The 27,953-nt window shown below is 39.1% G+C and overlaps 1 protein-coding gene across 1 annotated transcript; it reads left to right on the top strand.

Moving 5' to 3' along the window:
• The first annotated feature begins 55 nt into the window (after positions 1-55).
• cgnl1 (cingulin-like 1) lies at positions 56-27,953 on the top strand. Its single transcript, XM_056750193.1, has 19 exons — positions 56-234; positions 3,266-4,916; positions 5,039-5,133; positions 7,621-7,726; positions 8,209-8,310; positions 8,674-8,822; positions 9,688-9,829; positions 10,215-10,427; positions 18,806-19,012; positions 19,290-19,394; positions 19,707-19,859; positions 20,869-21,039; positions 22,981-23,139; positions 23,232-23,321; positions 25,823-25,906; positions 26,021-26,145; positions 26,235-26,343; positions 26,426-26,589; positions 26,798-27,953. The coding sequence occupies exons 2-19, from the start codon at positions 3,315-3,317 to the stop codon at positions 26,946-26,948; spliced, it is 3,927 nt and encodes a 1,308-aa protein (XP_056606171.1). The 5' UTR covers positions 56-234; positions 3,266-3,314; the 3' UTR covers positions 26,949-27,953.

Here is a 27,953-nt window from a genome sequence, read left to right as displayed (position 1 = left end):
GGGAATCAGGCTGCAGGGGCTGATGGACACCGAGCGGGTGGGTGGAGTGAAGTGGGCGGGCTTTACGCTTCCTAATAGCCCGTGTGCGCTTGCAGTAAAACTAGTCTGAAAACAAGACCTGCAACAAGTGTCTGAACAATTGAAATGAGAATGGATCTTTCGCTTTTTGTCACTGTTGTTTAGAGGACTTGAACTGCAAATTAACGCATCTTGTGGGATAAACGGCAGACGGCGGTAAGTTCCGCTTGACGATCTTGTTTTTATTAACTGTGATGTTCAAGTACGCGCAACTTTATTAAGTAAGTCTAGCAACATTAAGCGAAGCGGTGGTATCTGTACGGTAATAAACATAAAGACAATAAAAGTAAAGATTACAAACATTAATGTAACCATAGACGGATAGAAAAAAAAAATAATTTGGATAAATTGCTTTACAGTTGATGGCCCGTGTTCGGGCATTTTATGGATTTTTTAGGATTAACAACATTAACGTTAAAATTGGCGAAGTCAATGGATGCATATTGCAGAGTGAAATACAAGCTTTAAAATGTTTAAGAAAATATGTTGTGCACCTACAAGTTGTCAACCTGCCCTTTGATTTCCTTTTTTGTGTAGCAGATTTTATCATGTTTCCTTCGCATCATTGACAAATCATAAAAAATGACTATTATTCTGCTGAACTTTTTTTGTTGATACTTATCTGTATATATGTTTTGATTAGAAACAGTTCCAGAATGTAAGAGATTTTGTTAGATTCACCATAAACATCTTTTTCCACTTTCCTGGGAAGAGAATAACGTTACACACTTAAAGGCCTTGGATGAATTGCAGGTTAGACCCCATGCTGCCTGTGTTGGCTTCCCTGTCAGATCCTCCACTCTTCCATTCGACACAATGAGAGGAAAGGATCTACATTAACACCACAAGTCCCTGTGTGCGTAGTACATGTGATACAGAAGCTGAAAGAGGCTATTGTGTCATATCCTTTCTTCTGCACCAGAGCTCTGTTCCTTGTGGATAAGGGGGCTCGTTTTTATAACTCGCCCTTATTGTTCTTACTCATTCCCCTCTGAGGCGCTGGAAAGTTTGACTCCCTTCTAGTGGCCTAGTAAGGACCTTCCTTATCAGCGTCTTTATTATGATATGTTAATTTCGAGTCTTTTCAATCTTATGCTCTGAGCCCATAGTCTCTTTACACTTTTAATCTTGATTGAATTGATTATTTACTTGATTCCCATGGAAAATGAATCAACGCTGCGTTGGGTTTGTTCATTTCTAAGCCCTCAGGCATCTCGCAGGTTGAACATTATTACATGGCAAGCTCTGGTCAAAACCATTTGGTGAATCACTTCAATATGACTCATGAAATCTTTTGTTTTCTTTGAGGTGAAAGCATGTTATCAGTGGGGTCCAGACCCAACTGATAATACCCTGTTGCCCAGTGTGGTGCCTGTAGCGGGATGATATTTTTGCAGCTTTGTTTGGTTTTCCATTCTGTTCCTCACAATAGTTTTGTTTATCACTTATTTCAAATGTGATTCCTTTTGAATTGATTCAGCATGATTGAACTCGTTGTGTTACAGCTGTATTTAGCACCACTTGGACTAAATCCAACCTCCTCTTTGTATTACCCTGTTCTTTTTTAACTTTGACCCTATATAGTGGCAGCATAACCCCCACACTGAAGTCTCTGTTCTTCTTAGTCAGCAGTGTTAAGAACGTTCTGAAGATTATAAAGTCTGAGTCTGAACTGAAATCGCAGTTACTTTAGCCTATTTGTCTAAACGTCTGACATGCGCTTACATAGGACATAAATGCACTTTGTTGTTGTCAGTGTTGGGCAAGTTACTTTGGATATGTAATTAAATTACTTATTACTGATTGCTCCTTTCAAAGTAATCAAGTTACTGCTCTGTTTACTTTATTTCAAAAGTTATTCGTTACACTACTAACGTTACCCCCCCATCCCTCAAAAAACAAAAAAAACCTCTTTAGCCTTCTCATGACTAAACTTTATTGTGAAGTGCACACTCTATCTCACAACAAACTAAATTTAGCGTGTCTTTAACTATTTTAATAAATTATTTCTGCTTATTCCATAATAAATCCTGTCATAAATAATAATAAATATGAAACGATTTCATATGTTAACTGTAGTATTTCTATTCCTGCATGCTCCATAATGTAAAGTCTCTCGTTAGTTCTTAAAACTTGCATATCTTAACTAGTGCTTCTGCATATTTCTAAGATGATTTCTTCATCGTTTAATAAATATAACAGCTTTAGAGCAGCAAAAACTAGTCTGATAAAAAATAACAAGTTGCTAATAACGTTACCAGTCTGGCACTTGACAGTATAAATTGACACATTGCTCTCTTTGCCCGGTAACGTCTCTGTCTCGAGAAGTTTAACCGTGCTGTACTGCCCTTTCGGGTTGTTTTTTTCGCGGGAGGGATGGTTTTGCCTTCCACCACATGACCGACAACGCACAACAATGTTCTTGCCTTTGACAGACACAAACTCAAATAATTATTGAATTTCCAGCTACAGAACTCATGCATTTCTCTCTCCATGCTGAGTTTGTTTTTGCTGGTAGTACCAAAGATTTTCTTATTTTAGGAGATGTATGGGCCTGTAATACTTACAATCGGAGCATAAAGGCTAACATGGATCATGTGAGACACCTCAGCCAATCATATAACAGCGTCTAGTCTCCTTGCCTGCGTTCCGTCCAATCTGTTGAAGCCGTGGCGATAGCGTTGGCCGTTACGAGTGTTTATCTTAAGGTGGTAGGCTTTCCATGGACTGGCTTTGGTAGTACTTTCCGCACAGGCGCTTACAGGTTTCAGTTCGATGACGTCACAGGTGCGACAGGCAGGCATCCAGACTTTGAAAATGCTATTTCGCTCTTACAATATAATGGATAAAACGACAACGATGTAACGCAGCTGTAACGTATAGTTACATGGCCTTGGTACTATTTTAGAATTTATAACGCTTTAAATTACTTCGTTACCAAAAAAGTAATCAAACTAAAGTAACGCTTTACTAAGTAACGCGTACTGCCCAACACTGGTTGTAGTTATATATATATATATATATATATATATATATATATATATATATGTAATATATAGTCAAATACATATTCAAATCCAATTACGATGTTTGTCTCTGAATAAATTCCTAAACATTACCGATGAGTTTGTTTAAAAGGCTTTTAAACTATTTGTGTAATAATGAGATTATGGCTTTGTTTTCACAGGTGAGCCTCATCCACAGAGAGGGATTGGTAGTTTCTCTCAGTGTTCCTTATGGAGTCTTATAGAGTTAGTGGGATACCAAACACTGGACTTGCACAGAGCTATACCCAGCCCTCTCGCACAAGAGGCCAAAGCAATGGTACTTACGGCCTCAGTATCCGAGTTCAGGGCATAGATGGACACCCTTTCGTGGTACTCAATAACCAGGACAGAGGACCGAATCCCTATGGAGCCCCCCTTGACAATAACGGATATGTAGATTCTGAAAACCCATTCCGTCACAATTATGAGGAATATGAATACAAAAATCTGTCAGAAGGCCCGTTTTTGGACTATAGACCTCAGATGCCACATGGAGGTCAGCACAACGGGACTTCTGATGCTAAGGAGCAATCCTCTCTTTTAAACTTCCAAAAGCATCCTGAACTTCTCAAGCCATATGATCCTGAGAGCAATACTCTCGATAACTTTGTAAAACAGCCTACGGTTGAGATTAAAAATCCCTACCCATCATCCCTCCCTAAAGCCAACTCCCCAATTGCGAGCCAAACAAGAACCTCCAGCCTGGACCGATTGACATTCCCAGATGCATCTTTACCAGATGACAGGAGAAACACCCAACCTCAGGTTCCTCCTCAAACTCTCCCAGTCAGTGTCCAGTCTCAAACCAGACCGTCCAAAGACCAAGTTCTGACCCAGCCTCAGGTCAAACCCCAGGGCCAAACACAACCTCAGGTCAAGCCAACATTCAAAACCCCACCGCCTTACCAGGCTCAACCCCAACCCTCACAACGCCTTCCAGTTCCACAGGCATCTACATCCGTCATCAACCCTTATGACCAGACCAGGGCGTCCTCCAGACCCCCCAGCTCAATGAGTAGCACAAACTCCAGTTTGGAGCGAAGTCGACGTGAACCTGACGTCCTGCCCTTGCGCCGTGTTGACTCCAGCGGGCCCGTTCTACAGTCCTCCTCCTCCCGTAAGTCATCTTTGAGCTCCACCACACCAACCAAGGAAGACCAGTTGGACCAGCTTTACGCAGATAATATCAACCGCCATGAAAACCGGCGCTACATCCCTTTTCTGCCTGGTACAGGGCGTGATATCGATACTGGTTCCATCCCTGGTGTAGATGAGCTCATCAAAAAGTTTGATAACAAAGATACTTATCCACGCAGGGGTCGATCAGGACGGAGGAATCGACTTAACCCAGAAGACCGGAAGCGGTCCCGTAGCGTGGACAGTGCCCTGCCATTCGGTCTTGAGGGTGATGACAACTATTTGGATGAGCTTAGCTCCAATCGAGGCCGATCCACAGAGCATCTCCTTCGCCCATCACTGCTTCTACAGAAGGGTGCAGGATCGAAAGCCTCCACCATTTCTCGACCCTCAACCAGACCCAGGATAAACCTTAGAAACACAGCACAAGTCAGCAGTGCTCCTGGTTCTCCTCAGGACACAGTCTCTAACTCTTCAGCTGCTATTTTGGGGTACAAAAATCCCCCAAAACGTCCCTCCATAGTGCCTGTAGAGAACAAAAACGAAGAGGTCAGGCCGTCACCGAGCAGAAGGACCTTGTTGAGTGTGTCAACGGGATCGATTTCTCGTCCTGCTGTCAATGGAAAAACACCAAACAGTGAAGTTGATGCTCAGGTAGGAAAGGATGGTCTCTTGGCAAAATTATTAGATCTTTTATGATATTGTTGAATTATTATACATGGTGGCATGAAAATAACTTGTTGTAAGTGTAAACTGTATTTCTTGCTACCGTCCAGGTGACGCCTGATCTTCTAAGAGGTCAACAAGAGCTTTCACAACAAACAAATGAAGAGACTGCCAAGCAGATTTTATTTAGTTACCTCAAAGATGGGTAAGTACACTTCACAAATGGTTTTAATGTTTGTTAGATAGGAATTCAATAAAAACATTCACTTTTATATAATGTTTATTGACTCATAAGTAAATCAGCAACCAGTTTAATTTCTTGGTTTCTCTAGATTGTTTCCACTAAGAAGTGTATGCCTTTGTTATTTGAGGAATTTTTCAAATACAAATGAAATCTTTTAGACTTATGCAGAAACTATCAAGGAGGGTTTGTTTGGAATTCAAAATGGTTTCCATTATCTGTGAATCATAATGATAATAGTACATTAACACTCCCCTACAGTTGTGTACAGTACACTCATCTACTCACAATTCTCACCCTAAGCTCTTTTCTCAGAATAAAAACACATTATACACGTACTTTTCCAATGACTCACTACAGGCTAAACTCTGGGTCATATTTCGATAGTAAACTGTAGTAGTCATTTATTAAACTCTCAATAGGCAATGCAGTATACATCAAGAATATAAAAACAAGACATGGTACTAAACAATAAAACAAAATATTAACAGTTAAATCGTGTGAATATTATCATCCATTAGCTGTATAATGAATATAAAGAAACTTGTATCTCTAGTTAGTTTTCACTGGAGTTTCACAGATGCCAGAGGAAAGGGATGTAAAATCACTATGAAGTGGGTGGTTTTGATCACCAAGAAACTGAAAAGCAAAAACCTGTTTTGATTCTACATTGTCACAATAGAACTAATGCATTAATTATATAAAGTGCTTAACAAATTTATTAGAGCAGCTGTCTGTCATAATAATAAGAAAATAAATATTGTTGAAATCTGTCCAAAAAAAGGTTTAAAACTAAAATTTTATTGTTATTTATTTGGCAGATACCAATAGAAACAATTAAATAGTCTTTATTCAAGTTTTAAACCCAAACTTGGGCCGGCATATTCAACTTCTTTCATAAGTCAGAAATTAATCAAGTGTAACATTTAACCATTAAAACATACTTTTTATGATGGACTGCATGTAAATAATTACAATTGGGTAAACAACAGTTTTCCTATAAAACAGCTTTTCTGTAGCTCAGTGGTTAGATTATGGCGCTAGCAACACTAAGGTCATGGGTTCGATCCTAAGACTGCACATACTCAAATACAAATAAATGTATAGGATCATGCGATGTAAGTCGCTTTGGAGAAAAGCGTCGGTCAAATGCATAAATATAAATGTAAATGTAAAGTGCTTTTCTATTTCTTTTTCTAAAACGCTACATTCGAAGATTCATGGATATCAACAATAATTATATTTTAGCATTAGAAATACTACTGTGACTAAAGAGTTTACACCTACTGTACTAGTGGATTAACCATCACCGGTACTGTTAGTTTATTGCAGCTGTGACACAAACTTTACATTGGGTTGTGGTGGTCTAATACATTTGTTAAGCATTTTAAAGGCAAGGCAAGATTATTTATAAAGCACATTTCATACACAAGGAAATTCAAAGTTCTTTACATAAAAATGATTCCCAAAGAAAAAGAAAAAAGGTTACATAAAAAGATTTCTTGTTCATTATTCATCATCATAAAATTAAACAAGCATATTAAAAAAACGTCCTCGTTCAGCTTTGCCGACAAAAACAGTCTCAGCTCACTGCATCTGGGCGAGGCAACAATGTCTTCTTTTTCTGCTCAGTTTTGCTCCACGGTTTAAAGTTGCACCCAAAACAGGGCTGTTTCCTACTCTTATCTAATCCTGCATCCAGTCAAATAGCTGCACCCGTGTCCTTCCCGAACTCCATATTCTTGATGTCAAAAGGTCTGCCCTCTGCATTCCTCGTGTCCTGCGTGGAGGGAGGAGAGGTGAGCGGATTATACACCGCTGTCTGTGAACCCTGTGAAGTCCTGCAGATCTTGGATCAGATATCTTCTGGTCAATGGCAACCTTTATAACAAGCCTCATAGTCAGCGTCTCATTCAGTGACGCGTGCCGTAGCCACGGAAGTTTAAGGGTCGTGGTGGTAGTAATAAATGCAGGTCACAGTAATGCTGTTGTCAGCAGTGTTCTGAAACGTCTTTGGGCGACATCAGCCTACGTCATGAAACCAATAATAACAGTGTCCTCTGTGGTAGGTGTGTGTGTGTTTAAAAGAGTGGCTGTGTTGGCCTGTTTCTCTCATTGTTACCTCATGGCAGCAACCCAATGTTCTGTGCTTTTCCCTCATGTATCACTTGAGCGCCCTGAGAACATGTGGGCATCCGCGTCCTCGCTCAGACACACATTCCTAGACATGTGACTTGTTAAAAGAAAGCAGTAATTAGGGTGGGCAGGTCATAAGGTGATACATCAAAGCTTGTGTGCTCCACGCAGGCAAAGAGCCAGAGCGTTTTTCTCAGAAATCTCAGGGATTAAACTCTGATCCAGACCACACATACACACACATGAGCTCAAAGAAGGGGCTTGACATTTTCAGACCATCCAAGTAAATACATGCACTTGTGTTTTGCTTTGCAGGAGCAACGATAATGACGACACAACCAAGAGGAAGGTCAACCTGGTGTTCGAAAAAATCCAGACGTTGAAGTCACGGGCCGCAGGGAGCGTGCAAGGGGACAACAATGTGAGTTGGTGTTGTGGCATTGAAATTGGGCCCAACAAACGGCTAAGACCGTGAGCCTCTTACAAAGAAGCCTCTTGGAGAAAGTATAAAGACCTTCTGGGGTTATTAACTGAGCGAATGGCATATTCATGGCTAAGGTTTAAACATGTGCAAGCGAGTGAGAGCGCACCGTGCCCTTAACATACCAACTTTCTTCTACCAATCAAAATTCCAATTTACATACAAGAAAAACTAGTCCGAATTGTTTCAATTTTTTTATGGTTTCATAAACCCAGAAAATCTTGTTTTATACTTTGAGTTATTGATTATACATTTTTAAATCCATCCTTGTTTGTAATGCTAATATTTGCAGCTACAGTTGTTATGAGGAATAGGAACTCACTATTTCTGTTTTACTTCATTCTGTATCAAATCATCGTGCCTTGCTGTGAAATTATTTAGAGGATCTGTTGCACATAAATAAATATGAATGTCTCTCTCAGTCTCCAGATCTTTCTGCCCAGGCTCGAGTCCTTCAGGAGCAGAAAGCAGAACTGGAAAAAGAGATTGTAAATCTTAAGAAACAGCTTGAAGATGAAAGCAAGGTAATGTGTTTTCTCTAAGCTTGCCAGGGCATTCTTAAAGTCTACTCTCTCTCTCTCTCTCTCCCTACTAATACCTCAACAACTTGTCAATTGTACCTTCGACCCCTGCTTCTGTCTGTTTAGCCAGTCTGTTAGAAGCATCTACATGAACTGAAAATCCCATTCCTGTCACCCATTAAGATCAATAATCAAATTAACTAATTACTGGCTTATTATAAGGACTAGGCCTTCGATCCAAAAAAAGGACATCCACAGGGCCAGTGACTGACTGTGCGTATGGCTATAGTGTGGGGTGAAAGGTTCAAAGAGGATCTTGCCATGTCACGTACTTAATGTCACGTCTTGTTATGTTTCTCCCTGCAGTGGTGCAGAGAACTGAGCGAGACTCAACGGAAGGCGGGAACAGGAATGAAAGACTCGAAGAGAGAGTTGGAGCAGAGTCAAGCAGAGTGTGCCAAACTCCAGGACAAGCTCAGTAAAACAGAGGCTGATCTGCGCACTACCCTCGAAGAGTAAGAAACTATTTTTGGACCTGGGGATGTAACCCCATGTGGTTTTGTTAAATCTAAATGAAGTTCTTGGGAGTTTTATACTGTATGACGTATATCATTTTTGTTAAATTTTTATTCAATTATTGTATATATCTACCTTTCCTTTTGGGAAGAAACTTCTCATCTCCATATTTTATTGATATTTCCAATAAATACATTTTATTGGTCACCCCAACGCCTGTGGGTTTAACAAATATTTAATCAATGAAAATGATAAAAACTATTTTTAACTTTGACAACAAATTTTATTAAAAAAAACTTAGACCTTCGCAAAAAAATCTATAAATGTAGTGTAATGTTGTGTAAAAGGGGTCTTATGGCCCAAATATGTGATTTTCTGTGTCTTTGGTGTGTTATAAGTTGCCCGTGCATATATTAGACACGTAAAATTACACAAATTAAAGTGTCGGAACAAAAGATGCATTCAATCCAAAAGCGAGCTCTCACCCAGACCTGCCTGAAACGCCTAGTGTAACCACACCCCCACGTATCTACGTGATTTCGTGGTATGACCTGACTAAGACGCCCAAATCTAAACGCAAGTAAAGTGTTCGTACTTGTAAATCAAATTGTATAGTCGCCGCCACAGCCATGTCGCGGAGACGCTGTGTGTGAACCGATGAACATTAAACAACTTTTAATAAAATAAACAAACACCCAAACGAAAGTACTCCCTCACGGTCGACTGCCGGCCACAAAAACATAATAAAACCAAACATAATGTCCAGGCCTGGTCCTCTCTCGTCGTACACTCCTGTCTCTCGTCATTTTATGCTTCCGATCTCCTTCCTTTAAATCTGTTTCTGATTGTGTTTGTGTGGGTCAGACTCTTCCAGGTGAAGATGGAGAAAGAGCAGTACCAGACTGAGATCAGAGACCTGCAGGACCAGCTCTCAGAAATGCACGATGAGCTGGATGGAGCCAAACAATCTGAAACAGACAGCAGCGAGAAAGAGGACATAATGAAGGTATATCACTGAAACCATACAAAGCATATCACATTTGTATGCCCTGCTGAAAAAACCTGCTCAGGTAAGCATGAATGTTCATGCTGGTTTGATCTTTACCACCATTCTTTCTGATGAAACTGGTTGTGTAAAAAACGGTTGACTAGCATCCCAAACACAACAGTTCTGGTCTTTTCGCCTGTTTCAATGGAACAGAAATAAATGCTAATAGTTACATTACATGGATGTTATTTTTAGGGGCACATAAGATGCGTCTTACATGCAAATTTTACACTGAGATAATGTGCAGCGTTACAAATACCACATATTTGCATATTCTGGCTGATAGGGCTGAGTCAAACAGTGGTATATCTAACACAGTTTAACCGTGAAATATGCTCCCTAGGAGATGATGCAGATAAAACTGGACCTGCAGGACCTGCTCCTTGCCAGAGAGGAGCAGGAGGAGCTGCTGAGGAGGCGAGAAAGGGAGCTGACAGCCCTCAAGGGAGCTCTGAAAGAAGAGGTGGCCACTCACGATCAGGAGGTGGACAAACTTAGGGAGCAGTATGAGAAGGAGCTCCGTAAGCTCCAGATGGCTGTGGAGGAGGCCAAACAGGTGATAAAGCTCCCCCTTCACATTCTTAAGCCAAAACAATCCACAGCAGTGTTATTGTGTGATAAATGGAAGAACATCTTATTTCATGTCTCCTTTGTCCCTTGTTAATAGAAAAGTTTTTTAATGTTTTCAAAAGAAAACGTGTTAGTCATTAGTTTTCAAAGGAATGATTTTTATGACTTGGCTCCTTGTTGTTCTTAGTAATTATTAGTGCTGTCACAATTATTAATTAAGTATTTGGCAAATATTTCAGATAACCGCATATATTGTAAATCCTTAGAAAATAAGGGTTTTCTGCAGCCTTTTACATATACCGTCCTCAATCTGCACTCACTTTTACGTTCAAATGACATTTCTTTATCATTTGAGTTGTATCAGATTTGTATTTTTTGTGTCAAAGAGCTTTAAAAAAAGTGATTCCGGGTTTGCTGTATCTACACAGCAAGACGACATAATCCTGATATATATATTTTTTTTATTTTAAGACAGACTTTTCGGTTTAGGTCACTCTTTAGGAAATGTTACAAGTTATTTGTGACCCTGGACAAAAAAAACAGTCGTATGGGTCAATTTCTCTGAATTGACCCATAAGCCTTGTCAAAGCCTTTAAACAGACAATCGACATAATCACAATTATTTAATAGACAATTAATTGTAAGCCAAATTCATAATTGTGACAGCCCTGCTAATAAGTTCTTATCGTTTACAAAATATTTATTGTTTTACAAACCACAATGTTAATGTGATTGAATGGTTTTCATTAGAAAACAGATGAAACGTCTCATAAGGCCAGAGTTTAAACAACAAGATTGAGTGCACATGTAAGCAGTAAGTAGGAGTAAGACTGTAGGTGCAGGACTGGAAAAAACGTTTGAGATTTTAACATTAAAAATAAGAATCACAATAGAACAGATAGGAAGAGAAACAGTGTGGCAATATGAAGTAATAATGCTGTCCACAGGTGTGCTGTCCTATCCTGTGTTGTTAAGCGCTCTTTTATGTCCTCAACCCTTTAAATGAGGCTACAGCATAACATTTATATCAGCCTCTTAACTCACTTCCTTCTTGTGACAAAGGTACTTCCTGTCCAGAGGAGACCATTGTCGTCTCAGTTTAGATTTATTTTAAATGAGTAAACCGACAAACTGGTCATGTGCCGTTGTAAATCGATGCAACATTAGCTCGCCCCATTTATTTTGGTGAAAGCACTGCACACCGTAACCGCATGTCAATGATGTCATAAGAGAAGAGGGTTTAATATCATATATTCAAGAAAGGGACAAAAAGAGAGAGAATGAGGGTTTGATTACTTACAAAGACCGGGTTTCTGGTCGTTTTAGGGCTGAACGGTTATTACCATGCGCCTCTTCTTTATGGTTTTAGTGTTGATGGGAAGACCCCATGTGGAGGAACTGAAGGATAAAGCAGTAAATGGAGTTTAGTGGTTAATTGCTGTTGCAGGCCGTCACTAATCTAATGAGGTACTGATGGGGTGGTTGGCTGGTAGCTCTCTCTCTCTCTTTTTCTCTCTTTCTTTAAAATTTGAATGATGGGTTTGTTTCATATGTAAATAGCACATGGTCAACAAGTGGGTCACTGTGTAGACGTGGGTTATTACAATGGGGGAAGGTCTATACAAAATAGTTTTAGTTTAATTGTTCGCCATTATTTGTACTTTTGCACATGTGCTAACACTTAATTCCGTGTTTCATAATGAATCTGTAGAGAAGTTTCCAAAAGTCGTTTGTTACCAGCATCTTGAGTTGATATACAAGTCAATACAACTCAGGGTTCCTGTCTACTTTACTGCTGCATAAAGGTACAGTTGTTTTGCCCCTAACTGTAGAAGAGGGACCAGAAAGGGGATGGGGGGCTGTAGTGTCCCCTTCTCAGCAAGAGATTCCTGATTCTTAACGGTTAGATGTCTTTGTGCAAAGGATTCTTTCAGCGTTCTGAGACCGTCTTTTTCCCTCTTTCTTATTCATAACTGGCTTTAAAAAAACGGACCTTCAACATTATAACTGAAAATAGGTGGATTAATAAAAGTATCAACAAGTATCAAATATTTTTTATAGATGTGTTTTATCTGATGACGTTATTAGATGTCATTTTTCATTATTTGCTTTTAAGTATTGCTTTCTTTTTCCTGTTGTACACAGAACATATTTTGAAGAACGTTGGTAACCAAACAACATTGGTCCCCATTGACTTCCATTGTGTAGACACAAAACCACTAAGACATTTCTCAAAATATCTTCTTTTGTGTTCGCCAGAAGAAAGAAAGTCATACAGTTTTTGAAAACATAATTTAACTCAACTCAACTTTATTTATATAGCGCTTTTTACAATTTCCATTGTTACAAAGCAGCTGTACATGAGACATAATGACTAAAACAACTCAATTCATAAACCTGTAAAAACAAAGAAAAGGTGAAAACACAGAAGACAGATATACCCACATACAAACGCTCCACACACACACTATGCACACATACTTACACACATTGACATAGACACACACACAGGGACAGACACGCACGCACTTACAGTGAAAGCACACATTTAAGGATCCCAAAACTCCAATCGAGAGAAAAACCTTAGGAGACCCCAGGCCCAACCAGGGGATTCCAGTTCCGCTCTGGCAAAAGCTGCTTCCTCAGCACTAGCTCGACAGTGCTTGAAAGACAAGGCTAAATAAAAAATGAATTTAATCAGGGCAAACTGTCCCTTTAATTTTACATGTTAGATATGCCTGGTCTCTAGATATCAAATCGACCATTGAGAAACCCATGTCAGTCAAGCCCTGCAATCAACCCAAAACAGATCTTGTCAGTATCTGGATATTTTGTCTTTGTGCGATTGAATCCAGTGCGGTGTGATGTATTTGTTTTTTGGGTTGGCCTCGTGTAGAGCTGTGACTGTCTCCTTGGGGCTGTTTGTGGAGCAGATAGTCTCACAGGACGTGGTGTGTTTCCTCAGGTGATAATAGCAAACTGTGCCGGGCTCCTCTGTGGCGGTTCAGCTGGACGCTTAGAGTGGAAAAGGGAAGAAGAGATAGATTTGTAACATGAAACATAAAAAGCTGCCATATGAAAGCAAATACACGCATCAAAGAGATTCGGTCCATCTGGATTCTATGAAGGTGTTAGTCTTCACCTTGGCCTTTAGCTTAGTAACAGAAAGTCCTGCTGCACAGTGACTGTGATTATAGCTGTTTCAGATTCTGTATATAAACAACAGTACTTGTGTGCGATGCAGACTGTGACTGTATCTAGGCCATGGCGGGCATTTCTCACTACAGAGTGTGAGATGGCTCCAGCATTGGCCCGCATTCTTTTGCCATTGTTCTCGCCATCCTGCAGAGCCAAAGTCCCCCACCGTCAGATGATGTGTTCGGTCCTGGAACCCAACAAAATCCCCCAACGTGAGCTCAGGGGTCAGACCCTGACAGAGCTCCTGCCTGGAAGAGATTAAAAGCAGAGGCACAAAGCTAGGGATTTAGTTAAGGCTTAAATTGAGTTCAAACTTTTTGGCTGGTGTTTTCAAGCTGGGAGAAAGTGGAACATGATGGCAGATTTTAAGACATCTGTACTGTTCATTCATCGTATCGACGTGCATCTTTATGTTCAAAATACATTAAAAGAGCTGCTTTAAGATGTAACCCCGCCTGAGTAGATCTTAACCTACCATCAACTGTACCCAAACCTGGAAATCCACTCTTAACTTCTGCCAACAATGAAGATGTTTTTAAAATGAATCCAAACTCTCATTGTGAATGACTAAATACCATCTCCCACTAACTGGCATTGAAATCATTAAAACAGTGTGCTCTTCAACCTCTGCAACAGCTGCTTAGTATCTACAAAACACTCCGCATTCTGATAAAAATTCCCTCGAAGGACGAGAGGAGGCAGTTACAACAGGCTCATGCAACTGGACAGAAGCCAGTGCTTTTCATACAGCGCTTTTTCATTTCCAGCTCGAGCACCTCTCTCCGTCCTCAGCGTCGCGTACTGCTCCGGCACATTTGTGTCTTTGAGTTCTTTGTTAAACGCAAAGCTATTGTAACGTATACCTCCAAGATGGAGTAACAGACCCAGTGTTGTTTGGAGCTAAATTAAAGCTCAAGTCTTTGTGGTATTCAAAGGCTGAACGCTTTGTGCTGGCCTGATAAAGTTTCAAGAACCTTGGATGACCTGTCACTTAAGTTTCTATGGTTGTGTATTCTTATCTTTCGGTCGAGTCATGCTGCTTTTCTTGAAAGGTTGGCCGTAGGAATAAATGAGTAATTGGTCTTGGCTGTAGCAGTGACAACACGAGCTTGGTTGTTTTTACAGGGGGGTAAGGTTTGGACACCAGGAAAGCGGGATTTCCTGTAGTTTTGCTCATTCTGAGAATAATGTGGATGAAATCACTTCCTGTAACTGTTTGCAGAGGTAAAGTCTTTGGCTGCATCCGAAATCGCCTACTTCCATAACATATGTGTATGAGTCGTGAATAGTATGCTCGAAACCTCAGTATGCAAAAAACAGTAGGTGAGAAATACCTGGATGGTCTACGTCTTCTGCCGAGATTCGTGAGTGTGGATCGGATGGACACTTATCTATCCCATGATGCCACGGGAGCTAGGCAACGGTCAAATTTCAAAAGTAAATCAAATAAATATAGCGGGAAAACATGGACGTCCGTTTTTAATCTAAGTGCCAATAAATGAATTTGTCATGACTAAATTATGTTTTTATCAACGCTCACGTGTAGGTTGTTAATATGTCATAGGTCAAAGAGCATATAGGTCACATGACCACAAGACATGGCGGACGCAGTATGTCCCAAATGTATTCATACTACCTCATAATACATAGAATGTACTGTTTTATAACGGCCAATAGTTAGGTACTTATTCAAATTCAGTATGCGATTTCGGGCAAAGGCTTTGTGTTTGATACTAGTTATGTAGATTAAAAACATCACGCAGTTCACTTTAGAAATGTTTTTTCTAAGAGCTGAAAGTTTGCTTTATAAAATCTGGAAGACTGAGGGAAAGCAAACAGTTCTGGGGCACTTTTGACTACCATTGTAATTCTTCCTACTATGGAAGTCAATAGGGTCCAAGAACTGTTTGGATATAAGCTTTCTTTAAAATATCTTTCACCATGTTCATCAGAACTAAGAAATTTACAACGATTTGAAACAAATAGAGTGTAAGTAAATAATGATGACAGAATATTTAATATTGAGAAAATTGACTCTTTAAGCAAAATTCAGTCAATCAATCAAACACATAGGGATTATCTTTAATCTTGGACTAGGCGCTAGTTAAATTAAGATATTTAAATCATTTAATAATTACTTTATAAAAAAAGCTTGCATCTTGAGACAAAACAATTGCACTGATATATTTTAAGATATGTCAGTGTAAGTTGTTTTTGATCAAGACACCTATGACATTTAAGTGAGTCTGAGACTAGCCTTAAACCCCGTCCAGGAAACCACCCCATAAAGTAAATTCCTGGAACAGTATAGATTTTATATGTAGATGGAATGGGTCAGTAGTTTACGGTGAGTTTGACCTCTGATTAAACTTGCGTTTATTTCTGGATAGCTTTTAGATGATGTTGTACCCCTCAGCCCCGATTATAATTCTGACATGTAAACCTGGATGATTTGAGAGTGGATCAAAGAGATTTAGCTCTTCAGAGGCACCGCGAATGAATGTAAAGGAGAAAGTAATTTCGATTTGCGATGGGTTTATTCGTTTCTGTGATTGTTTGGGCAATGGAGATTTTAGGGCTGTAGAGCTTTGGGACGCTTGGCAGTTTTTAGTTCATGAACTGAATGTGATTCTCCTGCCATTGTCATTCTTAAACACGCTCACAAATACTGGTTAATGCCCAACTATATACAAACAGCCCGAGACGGCTGGAGCCCCATTCAGATGGCACTGGTCTCTCAAATCTCTCTAAGCCTTTATAATGCCGCTGTCAAGGGAAAAAAAACAGCGAAATAAACATAGAGAGCACTGTATGTGTGCTGGACCACTCGGCCTTTCTTTTCTTTCTGACCGGGCAGAAGTTCTTCAAAGAGCTGACTGCAGGAACTGGGGCATGGAGAGAAAAGAGGATATGTGAATGTTCATTACATCACAACACTGGAGTTTCGCAACAGTTTCTCAGCACCAGCCCGTTCTGTGCTCTATCAGTGATAAAATGTTTTCGGACATTTTCAGTCCACGTGAGGAAGAGAATATTTCCACAATGAAACTGTGTTAACCTTCTTTGAAGGACATACATGTGTGATAAGACGCCTCAGGTCACTTTGTGGCTTTTTTACACAAAGGCTTTGATATTTATCATTTTAAAAGGTCATTTTTCACTACAAGTTGAGTGTTTGTGCAGTTTTGCAAGCACAGATAAGTGATCGAGCTTGGGTATGTTGTCTCAGGCTAGATACATATTAGCGAGGCACTCCCCCTGTGACCTCCAGAAGACTGGGTTTAGTGTTTCAGAATTATTTTCGGTTTACACAAAAAGGACAGTTTTTAAAACACATTTTGATTGTTTGAAATTGTTTCATATTTGAGGTGAAGTATGACAAAAGTAAAACATTTTGGCTAAAGTTGTATCTGTTATAATTTGACATTTCAGGATTTTGCACATATCAACTAAAATGTTAAGATCATCAACAAAAATGATCATTTAGTCACCTTGAAGGTGTTCCAAAGCTTTATTCATTTGTTTTGGTTGAAGACAAAAGAAGATGTTTTGAAGACTGTTGAAAACCTTCTTCCAAATATATTTCTTTGTGATCAAAGACTTTATACAGGTTTAAAACAACTTGAATGTAAATGATGACAGAATTTCATTTTTGGGGGCTATCCATTTAGCAAAATATATTTTATCACAATACTACAACAATAAATATATTAACTCAATATAAATTCAATTTTTATCAAAAATATATTTTGTATCATATAAAAGAAAGTATGTCAAATGTAATTGTAAATATATTTCAGTTGAGGTGAGCTGTTAATAAGTAAATGATTACAGAGCACTGAGGCCTGCAGAGAGAGATGTATTTCTCAGAGGGGCTTCAGGACTTTGAACAGCGAGCAGAACAGACATAAATCCACCCTTTTCTGCCAATGAGTCACTGCTATGTTACACTTCAAGTGACCTTACATTAACACACAAACAGAGAGTTGACATGTTGTCATGCACCGGATGTCAGCTATTCACAGAGTTTTGAATTACAGTTCCACTCTAATAGCTCTCAGGTATTTCAGACATTGTCTTGTATAGTTAAACTGTACACTGCGTCTTTTTTATTTTATACTCTGTTATTAATCGGGTGAACATGCAATGCTCGCTTTGATGGTCAGTTTCACAAAGTGTGTTCAAATTTCATAATGAAAATACATTGTTGACATGTCTGGTAGGCTTTTTGTTTAGTAAGAAATCGAGTGTTGTCTTCCTCTGAAGTCGCTCGCGGCGTACGGCCAAACCTGTCGTGTGACATTCCCTCATGCATAGCAAGCTAGCAACCTGCTCATCCAGTTCTGGAACCATGTTGGGTGAAATCTTTCAGCTGTCATCAAAAGCATAATGGGACTGTTGTTGCATGACAACTGTCTCCGCTTCTAAGACCTTTCCATTTGTTAGCAAAAAAGCCCGACAAAGACCTCTTTGTCGTGTTGTTTTACGGTACACAGACAACCAAATACGAGGGGTCTAAATTGCAGAATACGTTTGGAATTGCGCAATATTTTCATAACGTCCATATGCACAGCAGCAGAACAGAGCCGCCCCCGACACTATTCAGAAAACCTTGTGGAGATGAACGTCAATCCGACAAAGAGATGACCACAAAGAGAGCACAATCTTTTTTAAGGAATCCCTTTCGTGTTCAGAGATAACCGCTAAACCCGTAACTTTTCAAAAGGCTTAAAGAATGAAGCAACTGTACAGTGTCCTATGGTTAGTCATTTAGAAAGGAGACATGCTTAACTGACTCTAAATGGACTGAACTAATATTTTGGACAGGGTCGTTCAGTTTAACCTCACCACTATTGGCTGCGACTCACGGCATTTATATTGGCCCACATCATTTAGGCAGATGTCAAAGGGTCAGGGGCCTGTTCCCCGACAGTCGCTTTTCCCTTAGGACTGATTCGTTTGTAAGCAACAGCACTAGAATGCAACCAGTGTCCAAAACTGTGATTTGGCACACCTGCCAATTACATGTTGAACCTATATTTCGAACATATGACAATATGATCATTTGAATGGGAGTCTCCGAGAGGAGAAAAGCTGTCTCTTAAACCCGTTCTGTCTATGTAAAGTACACACAGTTTTAATGTGTATCTTTATGCTTTTCTCTAGAACAAGGCCACAGCCAACAAGCAGAAGGAGGAAGTGGAGGCAGCACGTATGGTGTCTGATGGCAAGACGAGCCGTTTGACTCAGGAGTTGGAGAGGCTGCGCAGAAGGGTGCAGGAGCTGGAGAACGAGGTGGCCAAACTCAACCGCATCACTGATGATGCCAAACTACAGGAGAACAGGCTAAGCGAGCGAGCCAACCGTCTGGAGGTACTTTCAGCTCTCTGTTTGACTGTGACATGCTTACTGTACATTAAACACATACACAGCCACAGAACGATAGACACACGTGAAGTTCCATCTCTCTTATCCCAATTCGTTTTCTCATAGGGAGACAGTGTCTCAGACAAAGATTAAGATTGTTCTGTCTTGAATTTCATCAACAGGGATTCGTCTTTTAGTCTGAGGAAATGCTTTAATCTGTGTCTGGAAAACCCAGTGTGAGAGATTTTAAACATCTGTAATGTGTTTGATTGTGTGACCATAGAAAGAGAAAAGTCAGTTTGAAGAGTCCCTCGCTGAGGTCAAGGAACAGGAAGAGGAAATGACCCGAGCAAACCGGGCACTTAGCACTCGCCTGGAGGATGTGCAGGTGAGACCTTAAATTGGATTTACCAAATTTATCAGGGCTGAGATGAGGTCACAAATGACCATATGTTCTGAATTATTTTGTCGGAAGATTTATGTATTCATTTAAATGATAAAATTCAACTGTCCTGATGAATAATGTTATGTTTTATTGTTTAGATAGGTACATGTTGTTTTTGTTGCATGTTGTGAAAACGATGGTGTTAATATTTGCTAGGAAATATAAACCAAATAGTTGGAATTGTATTACTGCAGTATTTTAATAATAGGCCTGAGGGAACTTGTGCCGTGTTAAATGACATTTTCCCATCTGCAGAGAAACTTGACGAAAATGACTCATGAGCACCATGAGCTTCAGGAGCGTTTAAAAGAGGAAAGGAGTCAGAAAGAACAATTTAAAAGCACCAAGAATGAAATCGAAGATGAGAGGAGGCTGCTTGACCGGACCGTTGAGAAATTACAACGGGAGGTGAGACAGAGCTGAATTAAAGCACAGTGATAGTGTTTTTAATCTAGTCGTACGCTTATTAAAGGGATTGTTCACACAAAAATGACAATTATTTACACGTCATTCTAAAGCTGTATCACTTACTGTCTTCAGGCATATTCATGCTAATTCGACAAACGCACAAAAAAAGAAAAAACGCAACTCACCTGTCAATTGTACAGAGCTTGAAATGTTTGTGTTTGTTGGCAGTTGTCGGATCCGTGTGAATTAGCCTTAAGGTGAATTTTCAGGGTTGTCAAGAATTATAAACACATACAATGAAAGTGTCACAAAAATTTACAAATGATTGTCATTTTCAGTGGGTTTACTCATTGTTTAAGTATGACTTAAACATTTTTTTTTTAAATACGTATAGTTTTATTTTAAAATGTACTATTTACAGGTACATGATTAGGTGTCCATTTTTGTTTCATTCTGTGAACTACCAACAATATTTCTCCCAAATTTTAAATAAGAACATAGTTTCTATTTGCATTTTTTCGCAGAAATAAGAATCCTGGAGAAACGGGTCAAAATAACAGAAAAAATGCTCTGTATTTTTCAGATCTCAAACACTGCAATGAAAACAAGTTCATATTAACTTCTAAGTAATACAACATTAATATTTGTACATTTAAAAAAAAAATGTGACTTGTGCTGTCAGTCTTTCACTGTTGGATGACTTTGTCACTCCTGAGGTTTGATTTTGTTGAAATTCAACACACAACTGGACTGGAATGGCCAAAATACATCTTGAAATGCCGATTAATAAATTTTTGTGGCTGTAGTTGTTTTATAAAGCAACATGAGAATGTGTTAATAGTTGACCATTTTCATGAACTGTCCCTTTAAGAACTGTATCCTGCTTTCAGTATAAACAAAATAAGCTGGTTATGCTACTTTACTGTGACGTGTGCCGTATTTCTGTTGAACTGTCAACTTGTTCACTGCCTCACTGGTTTTTCAATGTTTGTTATCTCTCTTTCTGTAGATGTATGATATAGTAGAGGCTTCTCAAAGCTCAACTCAGGAGCTGCAGGAACAGATAGACATGTATAAAGAGAAGAACCGGAAGGAGATGGCCGAGCTGCAGAAACAGCTGAGAGACGGAGGACTGGAGCTGGAGAAATCATGTCTTGCCACCAAGACCCTTCAGGAGGAGGTCAGTGGAGGAGTACAAACTGGATCAAAGTTTTACAAAAACCAGTTGCAAGAAACACAGCAGAATATTTCTACATTCTTCACCTGAAGTTCACAAACAGGGTTTTTGTAAACTACATATTTCAAGTAAATCCCAAAAAAATTGTTTGCATTATTTTTTGCAGTTTTCTCCAGATTATTATCAGCATATCAGGTCTCTCATGTTAAATAAACATTCCTCACGGTCATTAATCATCACCCCGACATTCTTTTGGCAGATCAGATTTTTCAATAACAGCTCTTATTCACAGTGTATATCCAACCATTCCGTTTATATACTCAACAACCCCAAGTGGGACTGACCTTTGACCTCTACTGTTTGGATGCAATTATGCGCTTTAACCCTGTCAGCACTGTGGCATTTGAGGAATGTTATTGTTTGATATGGGAATCAGGCATTATTAGTCAGCCCTGTGAATGGTGTCCTGTGGAACAGTGGGGACACCCATCCCCCTCCCCTCAATCTCATTAACACTTTATGAGCTGAGAACAAGAGTGAATCTAACCCACTTTCACACTGTAACTCAAATCCTGTCTATTGGATGCCTTAATTTCACACATTTTAATTGGAAGCACAGATTCATCCTTTCAAATCTATGACATCCCACAATCCTCTGCATGCAGATGAGTGCCTAAACACAACTTGTGTATAAAATGTCTAAACATTGTAGTCACTTAACACGTGCTTGGTTTTGTCCAAATCTCATTTAGATTTGTAGGAGATCAGTAGATGTGATGTTATAGTGCATTAAATACTTGTCTTTGAAGGTCAAGTGTATGAACTATAGCGGCATCTAGCGGTGAGGTTGCGAATTGCAACCAATGGCTCACTTCACCCCTCCCTTCTAAAGCACTACGGTGGCTGACACAGAACTAAAATGTCGTCAGATTTTGCTTCTCTGCTAGTGGAAATTATGTCTTTACGAAACACTCTGTAGAGCAGTTTGTTTGTTAAGGGCTACTGTACAAACAAATTGGCTAATTCCATGTAAGGGGACCAGCGGCCAGTGTACAGTAGATAGAAATAGATCATTCTAAGGTAATAAAAAAATAAGGTATTATGTAACCTCTGAAGACATAGTTATGTATATTAAATTACATTTCTGTCAGTAGATCCTCAAAACAAATTACACATTGTATCTTTGAGGCAAGCTCAAACACCATATGAGTGCAGAAAAAGAAAAACCCAGTAGAAAGATTCAAAGGAAAAACGCACAAAAGAATAAAAGACACGGAACATTGAAACATCCTCCCCTGCACAGCTGTGTGTACGTGTATATATTGTGTGTGTGTGAAGGAAAAGAAGGATGTTGTGTTCCTGTGGAGTGTACAGGCTCTGAGTGATGACCTTACGACACCTCATCCTCCCAGAATTCCCTCTGGCACATGCTTTTCTCTCTGACAGGCTCTCCTCATATAATACATGACCTCAGTCAAACATCTGTTTCCTCTTATACACCTCTCAAAAAAAACATCAGACACTTCAAGTCACCTTAAATTAACCTTTTCTACCTTTTACATGCAGTTAAAACGAAGTCCTTAAATATTTTTAACCCAGTTTCGGATTGCAAACAAACACGTTTTGTTTTACTGTTCAAGCGTATTGTGTATTAGAAGATCACTCTTGACAAAGGCAACATCTAGTGGCCACAACTGTAACTGCAGGAACAGATCAGGGAAAAGTATGAGCATAGCATTACCATCAATGTCCAAAATAAATGTTAAAGATGTTTATATGGATGAAGTTCAACACAATATGTGCGTTATGTTCTCCTAGTTTAGAATAATTTCATGGCTGCAGAAGCCAGTGTGATGCAATATTTAATGCTGTATGAAGTCTCACATCTTGGTGAATTTTGTTTTTCTAAAGTCTAAACTGTGGATTTGTTTGTTGGTTTTTTAGCTGGTAAACATGCAGGAGGAACTGCGGCAGTGCCAGAGAGACAGAGACGATGCGCTGCAGAAAGCAAAAGACTTGGAGCACAAGGTTTTCGAACTGGAGGTCGAGGCAGATACCAAAGCCCACTCAAATGACAAATCCAGACAGCTCAAACTCGTTGAGGTTCATTTCAATAAGTTGCTATCTTTCTCAATGAAACCCAGTCTGTTCTGTTCTGATCAATGTTTTAATAAGTTGCTTCTATCTTCCTTAAGGACAAAGTGTCACAATTAGAAATGGAATTGGAGGAGGAGAGGCAGAGTGGAGACATGATGACTGACAGAATGGAAAGAGGGAGAGAACAGGTGAGAATTTGCCTCTGAACCTCACAAGGTTACTTAATCCTAAATAGATCAATGCATCTTTACAATAGCTGTATTTTGTAAGCTTTATTTATTTATTATTACCTACAAACCTACTCTATTCTATTCCAATTTATGAATCTATTTTGAATCTCTTCAGCACTCACAAAGGGGAAGGTAGTGTTTTTAAATAGGACTAAAGTACTTTAGTACTAGCTTCCACACACTGAGTTAAATCCTACACTCAACAGAATGAAACTAAACCAGCCACTTGATCAGTGTTCAGCTCTAACTTTAAAAGTTGCACTAAAGGTTCAGAGTTTATTTTCAGCAGAGCAAGAGAAAGATGGAGAGCTCAAAAGAGCCAAGCATATGGTGCTTTGTAAATGAAAGTTGCATAATCATTCTCATTGGCAGCTTGAATCCTGGTGAAAGAGCGCCTGTGCAAATTTCAGGCAACAATTAAGACATCTTTCTAAACTGCTGGTTCGGCCAAAATATGCAACCGACCTGGCATTTCATGGCAGCGAGTGACAGAGCTTTTGAAATAGTCCCAAATCCAGCAAGCAAAGGATGAAAACAATCTTCCTTCCTGACTGATACGGCGGGAACATTTTGCAATCTGCGGCACAGATGATACATGTTTGCCGAGAAACGGGGCTTGGCTTCTAAGTTGTCAGTATGAAAAGTGTTGCTTCATACTTTTTTATGGAAGCAAAACTGATTTTTATGTGTACTTTGAGAAGTTTATTCTTGAAATGGATCATGCATCAAATGGTCGGACCTTTGACTCTTTAAACTCGGACCTTTTCAAAACTTTCAGCGCAAGCAACCTAGATTTCTCTTCTTGCTTATTGTTTCAAACTTAACTTTCCCAAATGCTATTCTGGTGCATTGTCCAATTGCACCTGTCGCACCACATTTAGACCCCTTAAAAAAAACTGTAGATCTGGATCAGGAATGAAGACGTGATTAATAGATTGTGAAGGAGAAGAGCGCGGGTGCTTTTTTTAATTGTCTGGAAATAGAGAATCAAGGCAAAACATAGTGACATAATAGTGTTATGCTAAGGCCAAGGTGAGTTTCCACGGAAACAGCCGAGGGCTCTGTGGAGACAGGGGTGGGTTACAGAAATGGGCAGGAGGGGCGTCAGGATGTGCACACCTGCGTCTGTGGCAGCAGGTGCAGGAGCGGCTGTCTAAATGAGAGTAATCTCTGGCTCTTTGCTCACACGCACTCCCTCTCTCACTGGTTCTCTTGCTTTGATTAGTTTCTGTGTGTTTTCTGCTCTGCTGACGCAGCACCCTGCAGGGTAGAGCGGCACACGCAGCCCATCCCTCATCCCTGAGCCCCAGTCACACGCTAATTGGCATAAAATATCATCCACTCTTACCGGCTGACACCAGACAAAAAGAGCCATCTTCTCTCCATCGATCGCTTTCTTTTTCTTTAGTTGTATCCCTTTATCTGTCTTCAATTTCACCGTCTGAAGGCAATTTCTCTTTTTTTGAGTTAGGAGTATGTGAGTTCTGCTATATGAAGCCCTAGTTTCAAACTTTTTACAAATTTTTCAGATGACTGTATGGAAGTAAGAAAAGCATTGCATGCAAAAACATCAGTTTGGATCATTTAGGGATCAGTGCATGTCCTCTATCACTATTTAGATATGCATTTTTTTTTTACAATGGCTACACAGCATTTATACCTTTGTGACAACATTAACTTAAGGACGTTGTTTATGAGAAGTAGTCATGTGTTGGACAATTTTAGGAAGGGTGATTATGAAAGTTTGGGTCAAATTATAGGAAGGTGTGTATGTTTAACTCAAGTTACCAACAATAAGATCTGTATGTGGTTTACTCCGTTGTGTCTACACCTTTTACTTCACTTTATCATGACCAAAAGAATTCAGAAAAACAATCTAATTGAAATAAAAATTGCTGTCAAAATCATCCTTAATTTAGTATTTTTGCTTTTTCATACTCAAAATATATGTTAGCAGGCAGAGATACATATTATAACAATTGTGGCAAGATCCAAATCTGCTTTTTATTATATTGAAATGTCAACCCAAAACTTGTACTGAATTACTTACATTATATGTTAAGTATTAAGATATGTTTCTCACTAGAACACTAAATCCTTTTAGAATCCCTAAAATAAGTTGAAAGAAAAATGGCATAAGATGAGAAAACTTATTTTTACAGAAAATCTCTTTAATATACTCTTATATATTTAAACTTTTATATGTAAACTTAACATTTAGAGAGGTATATAATTATAACAACAACAAGACTTGGAGTAAGAAAATGCTGTAAAAAACATATAACATTTTGAGGAAAATATTTAGATCAAACTAATAATTCTGTGGTCTTATACCAAGACACTATTGTAATGGTGCAAAGCTAGTTGTGGTGGTGGTGTTAATTTTGGTGGTATTATTTGCTGGTGTGTTGTGTTCGGGAGGTATACTATAAATGTTTGTATTGTCTATTGTGTGATAGCTGGAGAAGATGAGGAGTGAGCTCATGCAGGAAAGAGCCAGCAGACAGGATTTGGAATGTGACAAGATTTCCATGGAGAGACAGGTAACAAAACCATCAGAATCCTCAAACAAGCATAAGTCTGTATAAGAATTAATCAGTAACTTTTTAACCTATATATTAACCATTCCATTATCTCTCTGTTGATGTCTGGAGCAGAATAAAGATCTGAAGAGCAGTATCGCATATTTAGAGGGATCCCAGAAGCCCAGTAAAGAAGGACTTGTGGCACAGCTGGAGAATCGCATCCAAGAACTGGAAGAAAGACTGGAAGCAGAGGAAAGGTAAACTGTGTATGGGTATATAAATATATACGTTTAAAGAGAACTACAACTTTCATTGTTTTGTTAATTTTAACTTTTGTAACATGTAGGGAACGTGCAAACCTGCAGCTGGCGAACCGTCGGCTGGAGCGTAAGGTGAAGGAGACGATGATGCAAGTGGATGAAGAGCATCAATCACTGCAGGATCAGAAAGATCAGGTTAGCAAAGATCTCTTCGCTCAGAAAGAAAAACAAAAAAGTCATATAGAGGGTCATAATGTCATGTTGTGTGTCTGTGCAGCTAAACCTGCGTCTGAAGGCTCTGAAGAGGCAGATGGATGAGGCGGAGGAGGAGATCGACCGACTTGAGCACAACAAAAAGAAACTGCAAAGAGACCTGGAAGAGCAACAGGAGTCCAACGAACAACTTCAGACTCAGCTCAAGTCACTGCGCAGTGAGATGAGGTAAACTGTCTATTACGACCATAATGCTCATCTAGAGTCAACTTGAAATATTTCTTACTGCTGATCTAGGTTGAGCATCATGTTGATGGCTAAACCGATTGAATCATTATTACTGATAAAATGACATGGCATAAGGAGATGATGTAAACACACTTAATTAATTTGATCTTAAATCCGTCTCAAATAAATATGTTTGTTTTTGGTTAAGGCGTAAGAACAACTCTGCACCAATGCTGAATGCTGATGATGATGACGATGATGATGATGTCAGCACCGATGGCGAGACTTACTTCAGCTCTTCATCTGGCTTTAAGCGCTCTGGCAGTCAGGATATCATCAGTTCCAATTTCTCTCTGTGAAACACTACTGGAAACTAGAAGGGATAGATGAAGGAGAGATGCACAGAAGAATTTGTGCTCTCAGTTATTAACGTTTTAAGCTTTTGTGACTTGGCATGTAACCATGAGACCAATCCTAATGCCTTCTCCTATGATGATATATTTTTTTACAAGTAATCTTCTATGTGTTCAAATCTGTTTGATACCGTGTAGCACTGTATATCTACAGCAAAATGCTATGCTTTCAAATATATTTTCTTACTCCTTTTTTATGAAACATTCTTAATTCTGCTATTTTACTAAGCTCACAGATATAGAAGTTACCTATCCGGAATGTGAAGGACTGACAACACTTAAAAACAACAAAGATGAAGGGAAGTATTTATGAGGGACAGTTTATAAAATAAAACACAAAGTTATGTCAGATAGTTTTTTTACTTAATGAACAAGTAGAAATAATTTGTGATTTTCTAACTATTCATGTCAAGCTGCTTTCACTTCTGTATATTTTTTGCTCATTTTCAACATTTATTGCTCATTCCCGCGCCTTCAGAATGTAAAGAAATGCACTGTTGCGACTGGCTACACCAATAACCATAAATATATGTTACATTGTATTGACATTTATGTTACCAAGTCTTTTCTCTCTTCAACACAAGTCAGTGTTATATATCAACTGTATAAGCCTGTTTTAGGTATCAGTTCACCTTCATGTTGTTACCTGTGGGAATGCACCCTGTACTTGCATATACTGTAAACCATTTGTGTGCCTGTCTTTATGCAAATTTTGTATATTACTGTTCTGACAATCACCCTTTTGTAATACACTGTGATGATTTGCACTGTATGTTGAACTGAACTCTTTGTTTGAACGGTGCTTAAATGTTGTTTGATAGAGAGAAAAAAATGCTTTTAAACATAAGTGCATCTTTTTAAGATTGAAGAAAGATCCTGCCTCTACCTCTCTGTACACAACTACAAATTTATGTAAAAGAAGAAAACTGGAAATAAACTCAGTTAATCCCA

This window comes from Triplophysa dalaica, chromosome 1, assembly GCF_015846415.1.
Source record: "Triplophysa dalaica isolate WHDGS20190420 chromosome 1, ASM1584641v1, whole genome shotgun sequence".
Classification (NCBI taxonomy): Eukaryota; Metazoa; Chordata; class Actinopteri; order Cypriniformes; family Nemacheilidae; genus Triplophysa; species Triplophysa dalaica.
This window is presented reverse-complemented; position numbering and strand designations above follow the sequence as displayed.

Excerpts from the sequence above, each read along its gene's own strand:
- cgnl1 (XM_056750193.1), top strand. The coding sequence starts at position 3,315 with ATGGAGTCTTATAGAGTTAGTGGGATACCAAACACTGGACTTGCACAG. Across the intron at positions 8,823-9,687 it reads CTGCGCACTACCCTCGAAGA|ACTCTTCCAGGTGAAGATGG; the intron begins GTAAGAAACTAT and ends TGTGTGGGTCAG. Across the intron at positions 26,344-26,425 it reads TGCAGGATCAGAAAGATCAG|CTAAACCTGCGTCTGAAGGC; the intron begins GTTAGCAAAGAT and ends GTGTCTGTGCAG.